The sequence below is a fragment of the Oryctolagus cuniculus genome, chromosome 7, assembly GCF_051225735.1.
Source record: "Oryctolagus cuniculus isolate XC-2025 breed Fujian yellow rabbit chromosome 7, ASM5122573v1, whole genome shotgun sequence".
Classification (NCBI taxonomy): Eukaryota; Metazoa; Chordata; class Mammalia; order Lagomorpha; family Leporidae; genus Oryctolagus; species Oryctolagus cuniculus.
Window position 1 is genome coordinate 164479777 of NC_142873.1, and position 15692 is coordinate 164495468.

General features: G+C 68.4%; 1 protein-coding gene across 2 annotated transcripts in view; it reads right to left on the bottom strand.

Annotated features, from left to right (window-relative positions):
* The window catches only part of SKI (SKI proto-oncogene), a 55477-nt gene extending 40089 nt beyond the window's left edge, over window positions 1-15388 (bottom strand). For both annotated transcript variants that reach the window (XR_016210293.1, XM_051839298.3), the window contains exon 1: window positions 13648-15388. Coding sequence is in view for 1 of the 2 variants with exons in the window: in XM_051839298.3 (XP_051695258.2) it covers window positions 13648-14616 (969 nt within the window). In the remaining variant the exon portion in view is untranslated. The remainder of the gene's footprint in view (window positions 1-13647) is intronic.
* Between the last annotated feature and the right edge of the window lie 304 nt (window positions 15389-15692).

Below are 15692 nucleotides of genomic sequence, written 5' to 3' on the forward strand. Positions count from 1 at the left end.
GCCAAAACGCCTCCAGGGGCACAAGTCACCAACCCCCGCACAGACAGGCACCCCAGGGCCGCCGGGCGGCAAGGAGCTCGGGAGAGAGGTCAGCGGCGCACACGCGGGTCCTGGGCGAAAGCACACGGCTGAGGCAGGCCCAGGCGGGGCCCGGTCCTGTGTCTCCGGGGAGGACCCCAGTGCAGCAGGCTCATCAGAAAGTCAGAGGACAACCAGGGAGGGGCCGGGGCTGCGGCCCAGCGTGAGGGTCGGTCAGCACCCTGACCCAGGACACGGCCAGCGCCTCCTCCGCACCAAACGCCCAGCACTCCTCAGCCGGGACCCCGAGTGCAAGCACGGAGCGCCAACTCCAACGCAGCTCCACGCCGCCAGGACCCCCGCCTGCCCCGCACCACGGACCCGGGGGCAGGCGGCGGGGAGGCCTCCTCCCGCCCCTTCTCCGGGCTTCCGTGCCGAAGCGTTGCGTCTGGACAGCAGCAGAACCGGAGCCTGCACCTCCGCTGGGACTCCAGTCTCGCTGCATTCTCTGAAAAATCTCTTTCTGATAAGTATCAGCCCCGGGGCCTGCGTGGTCGCTGGGCTTCCGACGCTAACACGTCCGGTGCGCTGGCTCCGCTGTGGGAGGCCCAGATGAGGCTCCTGGCTCCTGGCTGCCACCTGGCCCAGACCTGGCTGTTGTGGCCATTTAGGGAGTGAACCAGCAGGTACGTCAAAGACCTCTCTCTCCCCTCTCTCTGCCTTTCAAATAAGCAAATCTTAAAAAATAAAAACTTCCCCAGGGCCGGCCTCCCCGACTCACAAGGCTGCAAGCGAGAAGCTCGCCACCATGGAGTGCTCACAAGACACAGCTGAGGAGCTGTCCACGCTGTGACAGCCCAAAGACGCAGCCCACAGGCCTCGCCTGGTATGGGGAATCCCACAGGAGTGCAACAGTCGGAGCAAAGAGAAAGAACAAAACCGAAACGGAGTGACTTCAGCTAAGGCCGCTAAGCACCCAGAACCACCCAGACCGTCTGTCAGACACAGGTGGTGAGGCCTGGGGGACCTCACACGTAAGCAGCAGCCAACCAGCCGGCTACCGCTTCTCCCACACTGCTGCACCGCGACCCACACCGAGACCCCACACGCCACTCACGGGCCGCCCGACACCAGGGCCCAGAGAGGATGAGCTGTGGATGGTGGCGCCCTGAGCACACAGGCCGCCCCTACCCCAGGCAGGCAGAAAGCCTCACTGCTCTCCACGCCCTTGGGGACCGCGGCTCAGGGCGAGTGAGGCCGAGCGGACCCACCTCATCTTGCCGAAACCCTGCCCGAGTCTTCGCTGACCAAAACTCCGCGCGCCACTCCCTGCAGCCAACCTCGCCTGGACGGCCCAGCCGCCGCTGCAGCTGACAGGGGACCGGACTTCTCATCGTGACCTCTCCAACTGCCCAGAGCGCCAGTCACCCCACGACCCTGCCCGTGCGTGACCGTTCTGAGATCCGTCTCTCCGATGGGAACGGGGACGCTGGACTCTGACTCCCGTGACCGTGACAGACCCCTGCGAGCCCAGCCCTTAGCCGTGAGTGTTTAGGTTGACTACGCTTCTCCTGGACACGTGCAGACTGCCTTCCTCCTAGACGTGTGACGTGACCCGTGACGATGTGCTGAGTGATGCTGAACTTCAAATGCGTGCGTTGACTGCATGTTGAGTGGTATGAGTAAGTCGGATCGCGATTCGGTGCTTCGACAACGCATTAGCCTCGCCGAGCTGCATGACAAGTGACGCCCACACGCCCACACCCAGCCTGCACGGGGCCCCCAGCCACAGAGGGCCCCAAACACCAAGACCCACGTCAGACGCACACACTCCTGTCTCACCAAGGACCCCCCAGGGACATGGGCGGGACCCTCAGAGATGGCCCAAGAGTCAACGCCGTGCAACACCCCGCCTGCCCTGTCCGCGCCGTCACAGCGCCGGCTGTGGGCAGGGGCACCACTCGGCACCCGGGCACGGTCCTAGAGCTCAGTGTGGCGGGGCGCTCGGCACTCCCATCCTCCCTTACGGACCAGGAGGTGATGACCTCAGAGCAGGGGGACCCAAGCCGAGGTCTGGGCCCAGCTAGCTGGCTTAGGGGAGCATGCCAGGGCTAGCGCTGTGGCGCAGGAGGCAGGACAGCAGCAACACCCCGTGGAAGCACCAGTCTGATGGCTGCTCCGCTTCCGAGCCAGCTCCCCAATGGCCAGGGAAAGCATCTGAAGGTGGCCCAGGCGCTCAGGGCCCTGCACCCGCGTGGGAGGCGCGGATGGAGTTCTGGGCTCCTCGCTTCAGCCTGGCCCAGCCCCAGCCATTGTGGCCACTGGGGAGTGAACCAGCGGATGGAAGATCTAATCCTGCCTTCCAGATAAATAAACAAGTCTGAGAATAAATGAATGAATGGGCCCCCGCCCCCCAGCAGAGCAGGACGCACGAAGGCCAGGCTGGAGTCGGCCGGGTGCCGGCTCTCTGGCCCCAGGTGAGACCGGCACAGGGACTGCCCGCTCATAAAGGGCCACCCGCCCGGCCTGGGTCAGCGCTGCCCACCCCCACCCCTCGGCCCAGGCCGGCCTTTGGAATCCAGCCAGTGGCTGGCGTCCCCCCACCACAGGCAGGAGCCCTCAGCAGTGTCTGCAAAACAAAAGCAGGGACCACCCTCTCCAGAGCCATGGGGGGCTGCCCTCACACCCAACCCCCCTCGTGAATATTCAACAGTAAGACAAAGCCTGACCTCCGCGGGGGGGCCCAGGGTCCCAGCAGCTCCGGAAGCCGCGGCCACGAAGGGCACTTGCAGACCAAGTCTCAGAAATGACCACCTGCGGGCTCGGTGCAGAGGCCGCCCCAGAGACAGGCAGCTGGCCAGACCTGCCAGGCTGCTCACAGCCACGGTCACGCACACTCACCTCCCCACGGGGGTCAGTGAACCAGCAGGGAGGGGCAGGGCCCTTAGTCAGCTTCTACCTGAGCCAGCCCGGAGAAAGGGAGGCCCTGGGGCTCCTCTGCTCCTCCCCTGGGGGAAAGCCGAGGTGAGGCCAGGCCAGCAGGAAGCACCCCCCCCGCCCCCCCGCAGCCGCTGCACCCCAAGCCACAGAGACGCTGCTAGGGGCTGCGGCGAAAACAGCGTCTTGCCCTGGGTCCGCGAGGCCAACCGCACTGTGGAGGGAAGCCGCGCGTGGTCCGTCCTTTGTCTCGCAAGAACTCTCCCCAGAATCCCGCTGGACCAGGTGCAGGCCCGGCCCTCCCGCACAGGCCGGGACACACTCCTCTGCAGGGTCTCCCGCCCGCCACACCCAGCGCTGGGGCCCACAGGCCAGGCACACAGTAGGTGCAGCACAGTGCACAGCTGCACAGGACGGCAAGCTCTGAGGGCCCGGTGGTCCGGGCACCGCCTCCGTCCAGGGTCGGGGGCACAGAACTGCAGAGGCAGATGGTGCGGGCACAGAGATCAGAGGGCAGGAGGGACACACGGGCCAGGCGGCCAGGAGACCCCGAGAGCTCCCGAGAACAGGACCGCACCTGACCGGACACCCCAGGGAGCAGGGGGTCCAGGGAGCCCCCCCAGAATAAGCACTAACAAGTGTCGGCTCCCACAGGCACTGCTGGCGGCAAGGTGAGTGCGCAGCCCCTGCGGAAAACCCGGCAACTCCACGGCCGGGCACACGCACCAGAGAACGGACGCCAGGGCCTCAGCCGTCCACGCACCCACGTTCACAGCAGCGTCACGCAGGGGCCCAGCACCCAGACGCGGGACGGAATGAGACCCTGCCCCGGGCTGCAACGCGGGTGAACCACGACAACACCAGGCTCCAGGGAACACGCCGTGACACACGTCGACACGCACGCACGGTGTGACTGCACGGAGACTGACGGGAGACGCCTCGAGCAGGAAGCGGAGGGCGGGCACAGGGAGCAGCGAGGCTGCGCCCTGCAAACCCGCACCCCGCAGCCGGCCTGCTGACGGGCACCCTGGGCAGCACAAGTACTGGCCGAGCACTCGGGCCCTTGCATCCACCTGGGGGACCCACATGGAGTTTCAGGCTCCAGACTGGTCTGGCCCAGCTCCGGCTGTTGTGGGCATCCGGGAAGCAAACCAGTGGACAGAGACCCCTCTAGCCTTGTCATTCTGCCTTTCAAATAAATAACTTTAAAAAAATGCATGTAATTAGTGCCACTGACCTGCACACTTCCACGGGGATTTAGGTGGTAAAATTTTACAGGACGTGTCTTTTGCCACAATTAAAAATGCTCAAGGCAAATTAAAAACAGACGAGACGAAGAAAATCAAATGAAAGAGTGAGATTTCTGCATCTTGCAAATTAACGAGGATATTTTAGACGACAGAATCTTAGGGTTGTGAGCAGGCAGGAAAACTCAAAGGTCTGCTGTCCTGCCTTCCCAACAAGTGATCTTCTCAAAGGATGCTGGGCCAGTGTCGTGGCACCGCCTGCGATGCCGGCGGCAGCCCCGCGCACTGGCTCACGTCCTGGCTGCTCGCTTTGGGCCCAGCTCCCTAAGGTGCCTGAGGAAGCAGCAGTAGCAAAGTGCTTGGCACCTGCGCCCATGTCGGAGACGGGCTCCAGGCTGCTGGCTGCGGCCTGGCCCAGCCCCCGCCACTGTAGCCATTTGGGGAGTGAACCAGCGGGTGGAAGATCGCTGTCTCTCTCTCTCTCTGTCATTCTGCCTTTCAAACAAATAAAACTTTAAAAAAATAATAATTTAAAGCCCGTCAGAGATTGATCTTCCTGCTGGTTCCTGTCGCTGGTGGCAACGGCCAGGCCTGGGCCTGAAGCCAGGAGCTTCTTCCCGGTCTCCCGTGCGGGGGCAGGGCCAGGCACTTGGGCCATCTTCCACTACTTTTTCCAGGCCACAGCAGGGAACTGGATCAGAAGAGGAGCAGCCGGGACACGCTCTGACGCCCACTTGGGATGGGGACGTTGTACTTGGAGGCTTTACCGGCTACGTCACCACGGCGGCCCCTGACCTGGGACAGCAGTGGAGAGTGACCCAAGTGCTCGGGCCCCAGCACCCCATGCGGAATGGCTGGACGGAACCCCTAGACATTGTGGCCATCTGGGGAGTGGGCCAGTGAACGGGACTCTGACTCTGCCTTTCAGCTAAATAAGTAAATCTTTTTAAAAAGCTCCGGGGCTGGAGCTGGCGCTGAGGGAGGAGGGCTGAGCGGCCCTGCGATCCGGCACCTGTGTGGAAGCGGCGGCTCCACTTTGTGTCCAGGGAAACCGGGGCGGTCTCCTGGCTCCTCGCTCCACTGCACCATCGGGGGAGTGAACCACTGGACGGAAAACCTTTCTCTCAGTCTCTCCCTCTATGGCTCTGCCTCTCAGATAAACACTTTAAAAACACAAATTACAGCCCCTGGAAAAGGAGAGAGCTGCTGGGCCCAGGCACGTCAGCGATCTCGCGACACGACTGCCGTGGGCCTGAAACCCGTGTTTCTAAGGCCCCAAGCTCACAGCAGTGGGAGACGAGCCCTCCTGGCTGGTCCCGGCAGAGGGGCAGGGAACCCAGCACCGGTGGCCTCGCCGCCAGGGGCCCCCAGCCTCCTGGTTCTCTGCCTTGGCGTCCTCCAAGTTCAAGCAGAAAACATCAGAGGCCATGGGGGGTGGGGGCAACCCCAGAGTTCTGCAAACCCCTCGCCCGAGGGGCACCCGGGGGTCTGCTCCCCGCCCTGGAAGGACAGGAGGCACCCGGGCCTCACCTTCACCGCATCACGGTGGCTCGGGGAGGATGCTCCCAACTCCAGCTTCCCTGGGAGGCGGCAGACTGAGCTCTGGGCTCCTGGCCTCCACCCAGCCCAAGCTACCAGGCATCTGGGAGGAAGCCACCCACCCTCCGTGACTCCAGGCACCACCGCGCTCACCCAGCTCATCCGACAGGGAGCGGAGTCTGCGCTGCCTCCCCACCCCCGGGGACCTCAAGGGACACCCGCGAGGACACAACGCCTCATGGCCCCCGTCAGCTGGCCCGTCACCAGGGACAACCCCAGCCCTTCAGGCCCATGGCATTCAACAGAGCCCCGCACCTCAAAACCCACCGACTCCTTTCACAGTGGCCCTGGTGGGCCCAGGAACCCCTGTCCAGAGGCCCAAGCCTGAGTCTCGTCCCTGGGCCCACTGCCCACACCATGTCCCCACGGGGCGCCAGGGCACCCGCACAGCACGCCGCTGTGGCGCTCACTTGTGGGAAGTTCCTGGCCACAGCCGTATCTCCAAGGCTACTCTGAGAAGCTGGGTCAGAACCACTCCCCTCCATGCGACAGCCCTGTGTGCGCTGCCCGGCGGTACCGTCCCCCAGCCCAGCGCGAGGCCGGGGTGGCCAGAGTGGAGCGGGGCCGCCCTTGGACCCTGCTTCGGGGGCCTGGGAGAGCCAGGCTTCTGCTCTTCGCTTTACTGCCAAAGGAACCACAATGTAAGTAAGGCTGTTCAGACCAGAGTTAAGATCCTGTCTACACTAGATACAGTAAGTCTAATCAGGCAACGGGGGCACTAAACCACAAGGGATCTCCCCACCCACACACCTGGCGATGTCCCACAGCAGCGGCCGGCGGCCCAGTTAAACTGTCAACCCCAGGAACCACCCCACCCCCACGGGGACACCCTGGCAGGGCCCCTCACCACCCACGTCCACACGTGACCCCACGCCGGGCTCGGTGACCGCCCTGCTGGGGGCCCTTCCTGACCACTCCAGGCGTCCCCAGTACGCGCACTGCCCTCACCTGCCGCGCCCCCAGGCCATGAGGACGGCTCCCCCACCCCACCCCACCCCACCCCGGGACCCCAGGCCAGGACTGAGGCAGGTCCCGGCTGCCGCCCGTCCTCGGGCAACCCTGGGAGCGCCCTGCTGTCACGGCTCCGAGAGCTTCCTAAGTGGAGACAAAACCCACCAGGGTCAGGCAAGCTGGGTGACACTTACTGAGTACAAGGATGTTAAAAAAAAATCACAGTTTTGATAGTTCTGCAAAAAAAAACTTAGCAAATTTACAACAAAACTGTCAAGTAATTAAGGCAAGGCACTTCACACATGAACTTAAACTGCTAATTAAAATCCCCTCGCTTAATTGACTACATTTGCATATCACTCGACTTGGATGCGGGAGGAGGCAGGTGAGGTGGAGCGGGCGCCAGCGTGGCCGTGGCCCTGGCCGGTGGCACCACAGCACCGGGGAGGGCCCCTCCCGCCAGGTCCGTGCGTGCGTCCAGGGAGGGCCTGGCCGAGACCTGAGGCACCACAGAGCAGGGGAGGTGGGGTCCTGGGCCCAGGGCTCCCACAGGGCCCCTCGTCCAGTCACTGCGGTCACAGGCCCTCAGCACCCCCGCGCACGGCTTCCTGCAGCGCAGAGGCCGCCCCACCCTGCCCACCTGCTCCTCCGCCCACTGGAGCCAGGGGTCAGAGTCCAGACCCCACACTCACCTAACAAACAGGCACCAGTCCCTGGCTTGCTCTCTCTGCTTCCTGAGAGGGCCCCAAAGCCGGGAGCAGCCCCAGATGCCAGGGTGCACCCCCACCCACCCAGAGTGTGCCCCCCACCAGTGTGCCCCCCACACCCACACACAGAGCCCCCCACCACACACCCACCCAGAGTATGCCCCCACCACTCACCCACAGTGTGTCCCCCACCACCCACCCACCCAGAGTGTGCCCCCACCACTCACCCACACAGTGTGCCCCCCACCACACACAGAGTGTGCCCCACCAGTGTGCCCCCCCACACCCACACAGAGTGTGCCCCCCACCACTCACTCACAGTGTCCCCCACCACCCACCCACCCAGAGTGTGCCCCCCACCAGTGTGCCCCCCACACCCACACACAGAGCCCCCCACCACACACCCACCCAGAGTGTGCCCCCACCACTCACCCACAGTGTGTCCCCCACCACCCACCCACCCAGAGTGTGCCCCCACCACTCACACACACAGTGTGCCCCACCAGTGTGCCCCCCCACACCCACAGAGTGTGCCCCCCACCACTCACTCACACACAGTGTGTCCCCCACCACCCACCCACCCAGAGTGTGCCCCCACCACTCACCCACACAGTGTGCCCCCCACCACACACACACACACAGTGTGCCCCACCAGTGTGCCCCCCCCACACAGAGTGCCCCCCCCCCACAGACCAGGGTGCCCCCACCTCACACACACTTCAGGGTGCGACAAGACAGGGAAGGAGGTACCCCAGCCACAGGGTGCCGACCCCACTGGGCGCAGGGAGTGGTCAGCACCCAGGGGTCCAGGCGGGGCCACCCCAGGGTGTCAAGTCGGGCCAGAGGCACAGGGAGACACGCAGAGGCCTCCTGAGGGCAGGGCCGTGGGGCGGGCAAGCCACAGCCGTGCCAAGCAAGGTCTGGGTTCTCCGGACACGGAGGGTGCCTCAAGCAAACGTCCTGGGGCCAGCGGGGCAGGGGAGGCCAGCCTCACACACTGACCACGCAGCAGCCCCGCGGGGCAGAGAGCACCGGGCTGTCCGCACGCGGTGCTGACCGGCGAGCCAGGCAGGCTCCAATCAGGAGGCCCCAGCCCAGGGGCCCGGCCAGCGGCGTCAGCTGAGCTCCCGCGGGGCCCCGGGCAGCCTTGTTTCCAAAACAGGGGACCAGGAACCCCGCTCACAGGCGGGGGGGACCCACACGCCACAGCACAAGCAGCGCTGTCCCCAGTCACCCAGGGCACAGTCCACGGAAGGGGCAGGAAGGGGCCGGAAGCTGCCGCCGCCCTCGGCCTCCCCCAGCCCGGGCGAGACACGCTCGTGCGTGGGAGGAAACAATGTTACAGGGTGGGGGGCCCGAACTCTGCTGCTAAGTTCCCCCCAAGCCTGGAAGTCAGCCGGTGTCAGGCGGCCCCCGGGCAGCCCACACGGTGGACCCCAACAGCTGGCCCTGAGGACGCCGAGGGAGGAGCCCCGAGTGGCTCGGGGGCAGGGAGCGTGGACAGGCACGGAGCACCCGGCGGCCCCGCAGAGCTGGGATGGCATCGCTGTCGGCGCGGGTGACTCAGGAGCAAGAAGGGCCGCACCAGAGCCCAGGCAGCGCCCGGGCCTCAGCTCAGCTGCGCCGCCCCCGGGGCCCTGACCCTCCGGGCCTGCCTGAATGCCGGCCGGGCGCCACAACGCTCTGGAAGAGGCGGCCCAGTGGGCCCAGCAGGAAGCCGGGTTCCCTGCCAGTCGCCAGAGCGCTGGCCGCGGGCCGGGAGGAACACCAGGCCGCGCCCGCCAGCCAAGCGGAGCACTCCAGTGCCTTCCGGGAAGCCTCCCCGGGCCATTCTGAGACCCACTTTGTTCAAAGTCTAACAGGAACTCGGGCACCAAGGAAAAGCCCGGAAGAGCCCCTCATCGCGGCCCGGAACTGGGGACCCAACCGTGACCGTGCCCTACAGCGCCCGCCACCACACGGCCTAGCGGGTCTCAGCTGCCCGCCCTGCGTCCACCCCCGCACGCCACACCGGGCCTCCCCAGGTGTGGCCTGCAGCTGTGAATCCACGAAGCAAACAGAGAAGACGCGAACACCAAGCGTCGAGCCGGAATCCGGCTGCTCAGGCCCACGCCGAGCCCCGGCAGCACGTGGGGCCACAGTCACCTTCCAGGGTTCACCATCATCCCCCGCGACCTCACTCAAAATCCACGCCACCTCCGAGAGCAGACGCGGGCGTGCGGGGAGCGGGGCGCTCTCAGTGCCGTCCACCGAGAGGACGCAGGCGCAACCCCCCTCCAGCATCCTGAGAGCTGACACCCGCCGCGGCGCCCCCGGGACGAGCTAGGTGCTTCCTGGGGAGTCCTGACGTGGCCCTGACACGGGAGCACCTGCCCTTAGAGTGACCAGTGTCCAGGGGGCCGGCGGGGAGGGCAGGGGAAGACCTTCGCTGGGCCCCTACAGGCCGGCCCCCGGGAGCAGACTGAAACCCACGCCAGACCGCAAAGACACCGCAAGGAAGGGCAGCCCACCCACCGGCCCCACTCGGCCCCCGCCCTATGCTCGGCCCCCGCCCTACGCTCGGCCCCCACCCACACTTGCCCCCGCCCCCACTTGCCCCCCACACACACCCCGCCCCCCGCCCAGCCCCCACTCGCCCCCACGACGCCCTCCCAGGCCCGGCCCAGCCCGGCGGCCGGGAGGGAGACCCCGAAGGATGAGGCACTTCCTCCTTTCGGTTCTCCCAGATCTCAAGGAAATGACCGGCCTCTGTGTTTTGACTCAAAACAAAGCAACTTTTTGAAAACATTTCGGTTGAGGCTTGCACAATCCCTCCCCTGGAGGAGTCCTCCGGCTTTCGCAATCCTTAGAAAGACACGCTGCTGCCACCGAGTCCGGCGCCGTGGACACCTCCTGCCAGACAGCCAGGGCGCGGGCCCCGGAACCGCCGCCCGCCGGCGACACCACAGCCCGGCCCGGGCGGGGCCGCTTCACACTACAGCAGACTTCCTCCTGCTGCACATCCTGTCTGCCGCCGCAGAGGAAGCGCCCAACGACCGCCGGCCGCGCCAGGGCTCCCCGAAACACCGTCCCGAGGCCGCGGGGGGCTCGGAGCCCGCCGGCCTGGCACGCGGCCATCGGAGGCTCCCAGAGCAAGGAATCACCCAGGCAAGCCCAGAGCAGCACCGGGCAGCAAACACGGGCCTCGGGAAGCGCGGCCTGGGCTCAGGCGTCCAGGTGGCCACAGCCCCAGAGAGCAGGCAGCCGGTCTCGGACCCGGGCTGCAGAGAGGCGGCCGGGTGCGCGGGTTCCCGACAAGGCCCCTCCCGGACAGCCGGCCCGAAAGCGCAAAGGTCAGCTCCCTGCGAGAGGGCTCCTGCGTCCGGCGCACCCTCCTGGACCCCACCTGGAAGCCACCGTCACCCCACACACAGCTGCAGGCTCGGGCGGCCGGGCCGCGCTGGCCGGGAGCGGGAGCCCTCACCCAGCAGGGGCCGACGCCCAGGAGTTGAGACCCACACGGCCCCCGCCCGCGCCGCCCCGCGCGCACAGAACCGCGCAAACACTGGCTTTCACGGGAGACTTCAGACTTCGTGTCTGAAGCACGAAGAACCGAGAATCCAAACTGGCGTCAGAGCTTCCTGGTGGCCCTCGGGAGGGCAGCACGTGGCTCCCGGCGACACGCACCCCAGGCGGAGGCCCAGGCGGCTGCCCACGGCACCCCAGGCGGAGGGCCAGGCGGCTGCCCACGGCACGGCGGGAGAGGGCAGGCTCAGCCCTGTGTGCGTCCGTCTGGGAACCCCCACGTTAGCACACAACCCCCGGAAACCAACACGCTGCGCGTCCCAGTGTACACACGAGGAAACCCAGGCCACACAGCCACGCAGGGGCAGCGCGGAGCCCACACTCGGCAGGACACTCAGCAGGTCCCTTCTCGGGGGCCGCCGCTGGACACAGACGGGCATCAGGAAGACCAGCAGCCCTTGCACCCAGACAAGGGACGCTGGCCTTGGGACACAGGGCCCGAGGCTGCGCGAGCTCCCTCCACACTCGGCTTCACGTGGGGGTGACCACAGGAACCACGACCGCGCCACAGCCAGGCGGCCGGCCCAGCGAGGCCTTACCACTGGGACCACCAGCAGCCTCCCCACACTCCCAGAACCGGCAGGCAGCGGCCGCGGCCAGCCCCGTCCAGCAGAGCCTACACAGAGCCCCAGACACTGTTCCTTCGACCCTCATCCTCAGCAGATCAAACGTCTCCACACGTCACACACACGTGACAGGAGCAACACACGTCCATGAAAAAGCTGTCAGGAGGCAAGTGGGAGAAGCCCTGGGAGGGAGGGGCCATCCCAGGCCACGCCTCCAGGACCTGGGGGTCCAGGCAGCTGTGGGCCCAGTGCCCACCTACAGGGACGCCCTCTCTCCGCCCGGCACGCACACACGTCCCGGGGGGTGTGAAGGACCCCCAGGGAGGGGCCAGAGTGGCGGAGCAGGTGCCACCAAGGACGCAGGCCAGCCCTGGGGGTGCAGGGACCCCAGCCACGGCCACCACGGGGGCCTGGAGCACCCAGGTGCCCAGGGGGCGGTCTCCCTGGTCAGCAAAGATGCCTGGAGAGGCAGCTCAGCCCACCCACCGAGATGCCCAGAGGCCGCGCACCGTCACAGGCCAGGCCACCGTCCTGTCTCCTCCCAGGCAGCACCTGGGTTCTGGCGATGCCACAGGGCTCACCGCAGGGGGCTGCGGGAGGGAGAAGCAGGTGACCTGGGCCCTGCAGGCCAGCTGCCGGGCCCTCAGGGAAGGCCAGGGAGACAGGAAGACCACAGCCACACATGACCCAGAGCTGACACACACACACACACATGCACACACGACACACACCAAGACACACGCGTACACACCAAGACACACATGTACACACATGCAGACACAAAACAGGCGCACACCCACATGCATGCACACACGACACACCAAGACACACGCGTGCACACCAAGACACACATGTACCCACACACGCAGACACAAACACAAGACCCATGCGCACACATACACATACATGCATGCAGACACGGAGACACGCATGCACAGACACACGAGACAGACACGCGCGCACACGTACACACATGCACACACACGCACACAGACACGCCCTGCTCAGCCCAGACCCTCCTCCCCGCTCCGCAGCCCCGTGACGTGCGCGCTCCCCGCGCCCCGCACACGTGGCTTCCTCGGGCCACACGAGCTAGTGGGGGTGGGCACCCCAAACACAACGGCCGCCGGCAGGCGAGGGGCGCCCGTCACAGCCGCCACAGCCCCCCCTCTGCACACCGCGGGGCCTGGCCTCCCCGGGCGCCGGCCCCCGCCCCTCCTCCCGGCGGCTGACACTGGCTGGAGGGGCGCCCAGAGAGGACCGGCCGCAGCATCTATTCACGGGCTCAGAAAAGAAGTCTGATGCGGCGGCTGCGTTAATTAGGCCTCCCAAGAATGGCTGAGCCCACGCAGCAGTCCGCGTGTGCGCCTTAATAAGCCGGCGTCCAGAAGAAAAGTTGCCCAGGCGGGCGTGGGGGAGGGGTGGGGAGGGTACAGCCCAAAGTCCCCGAGGACCCAGTGAGCAGTTCCCGCGCGCGGCCGGGGCGCCAGGCCAGAGCCCCCACGCCGGCCTGCGCCTGGCAGGGAGGGAAAGCAGGAAACCAAGCCCTGGCCCTGGCCCTCCACGGGGCTCTGGGACTCACTCCCCAGCAGGCCCAGGAGACGCCAAGTCTCGGCCGCGGGCCACCGCAGCCTGGACACCTGGCTCCGTTCTCGCGTTTGTGTCCCAAGACTTCAAAGCACAAAACAAGGAGCTGGAACCAGCACCAGGCCGCCGGCTGGGGACCAAGGGCGGGCAGCCCTGGGCCTGGAGCCCGAGCAGGCCCCACGGAGGACCCGGGTCCGGGGCTCCTGGCCTGGCTCTGCCAGATCCGACCTCCCCCAGCTGGGGCAGGCCTCCTTCCCCGCGCCGCGCCCGCCTCTGCATGCAACAGCTGCGTGCCTCGGCCGGCTCTCCCAGCCCCCCAGGCCCGGCCCCCGGCCGGCCGCCGCCAGGGCTCACCCCGGGGGAGGGGGGCCGGGAAGGAGGGCCTCCCTCCCCGGCCGTGCGCTCGCTCGGCCCTCAGCCGCCCTGCACAACGCCCCCCCCCCCGGCCGCGGCGGGCGCGGGGACACTCACCCGGGGCACCCGCCGCTTGTACTTGTTGCCGTAGTCGAACTTCTCCTTCACGTCGTCCAGGCAGCGGCCGAGCCGCGCCTGCTCCTCCTTGCCCGTGTAGTCCTGGCTCAGCAGGATGTAGGCCCGCCAGTTGGCCGAGTCGAAGCCCCAGTGGCAGGTCCGGTTCTCCAGGGCCTTGTGCGAGTGCACCACGAACTTGTGCGGCGGGTACATGAGGCGGCAGTCCAGGCACTGGATGCAGGCGGCGCTGGGGCTGCTGTACAGCTCGGGCACCAGCAGCCCCTTGCACTTGCCGAAGCACTCGTGGTACACGCGCACGCTGCGCTCGCTCAGCTCCAGGCCCAGCGCCAGGCTGGCCGCCAGCTCCTTCCTGCAGGGCGGCGGGCAGGCGCCCCCGTAGAGCAGCGCGTTGCACAGCCGCTCGGCGTCCGTCTTGGTGATGAGCCCGCACGAGGGCGCGGAGAACGGCAGGACGCCCATGACTTTGAGGATCTCCAGCTGGTCGGCCGTGCAGCGCGAGCAGTAGATGTGCAGCTCGTCGCACACCGAGTTGATCTGCTGCAGCGAGAAGTCGCGCAGCACCGAGTTGAGGATCTGCGGCAGGCACAGGCGCTTCTCGCCGCCCACCACGAAGCACGAGATGGTCTCGCCCTCCAGCACGGTCTCGCAGCGCTCGGTGGAGCGGTCGGACGGCATGAAGAAGGGCCCGGGCAGCACGGGCGGCGGCGGCTGGATGGCGGGCAGGTGCAGCACGGGCGGCGGCTCGGCGGCCGCGGGCACCGGCGCCGGCACCGCGGCCGCGCCCGCCTCCTTGGCGCTCTCCTTCTTGTAGGCCTCCTGCGCCCAGCGCGCCGAGAAGGCGGCCGGGCCGCCCAGGGAGCTCATGGAGCTCAGGTGGAACTGCTCCAGCGTCTTCTGCAGCCCCGGGTGCGGCTGGAAGCCGCCGCGGCCGCCCGCCGCCGCCTCCATGGCGCGCCCGGGCTCCCCGGGCCGCTCCCGCTCCCGCGCGCCCGGGCCCCCTCGCCCCCCGCCGCCGCCGCCGCCGCCCCGCGCGCCCCGGCGGCGCCCGCGGCCCCGGCCCCGGCCGCCCCCCGCAGCCGGCTCCCGGCCGATCACGGCCGCGGCCTCGGCCTCGCCCGGGGGCGCGAAGGGGAAGGCGGGCGGGGCGAAGGGGTCCCGCCGCTGGAGCCCGCCGCCGCCGCCGCCCGGGCCCGGCGCCACATCCACGCGCCCCGCGCCGCGCCCGCCGCCGCCGCCGCCCGGGCCCCCCGCGCGCCCCCCGCGCGCCCCCCGGGCTCTAGGCGCGGGGCATGCCCCGGCGCGCGCCGCCAACGCCAACGCCAACGCTCGCGGGCCCGGGGCTCGCGGGGGGCGCGCGGGCAGGTGCCGGCGCCGCGAGGCGCGAATCGCCGCGGCGGCCGAGGCCGAGGGCCCCGGGAGGAGCGGGGGCGCGGGCGCGGGGCCCGCCGGGCCGTCCTCGCGCGGCGCGCCGCCGCCGCCCCGCTCCTCCCACCGCGCGGCGCCCGCCCGGCTCGTCCCGGCGGCGCTGGCCGGCCGCGTCTCGCCCGCCGCCGGCCCCCGGCCCGCCCGCCCGCCCGCCGCCCCCGCCCGCGGCTTCCGGGCGGCGGAGGCGCCTCTGCCCGCGGCCCTCAGAGCGCGGCGGCCGAGGCGGCGGCGGCGGCGGCGGCGGCGCGGGGCTCGGGGCGCTCGGCGCACATCCTCCCGGCGGCTCGCTCCGGCTCGGACTGAGCGCCCGGCGCTGAGCTCACGCCGCCGCCGCGCCGCCCCGCCCCGCGCCGCCCCGCCCCGCGCCGCCGGCCCGCCCCCCGCGCTGTTTGTTGCCGTGCGTCCGCCTCAGCCCGAGCGCCGGCCAAGAATGTGACCCGCGCCGCAGCCGCGCTCTTCCAGGAACGCGCTCTCCCCCGCCCGGGCTGGGCTGGGCTCGGCTCCGCTCGGCCCCGCTCGGCCGCGCTCGGCCGCGCTCGGCCGCCGCTCGGGACCACCCGCAGAGGAGTCGGCTCCGCTCGTGTCGGCCCGTCGGGAGC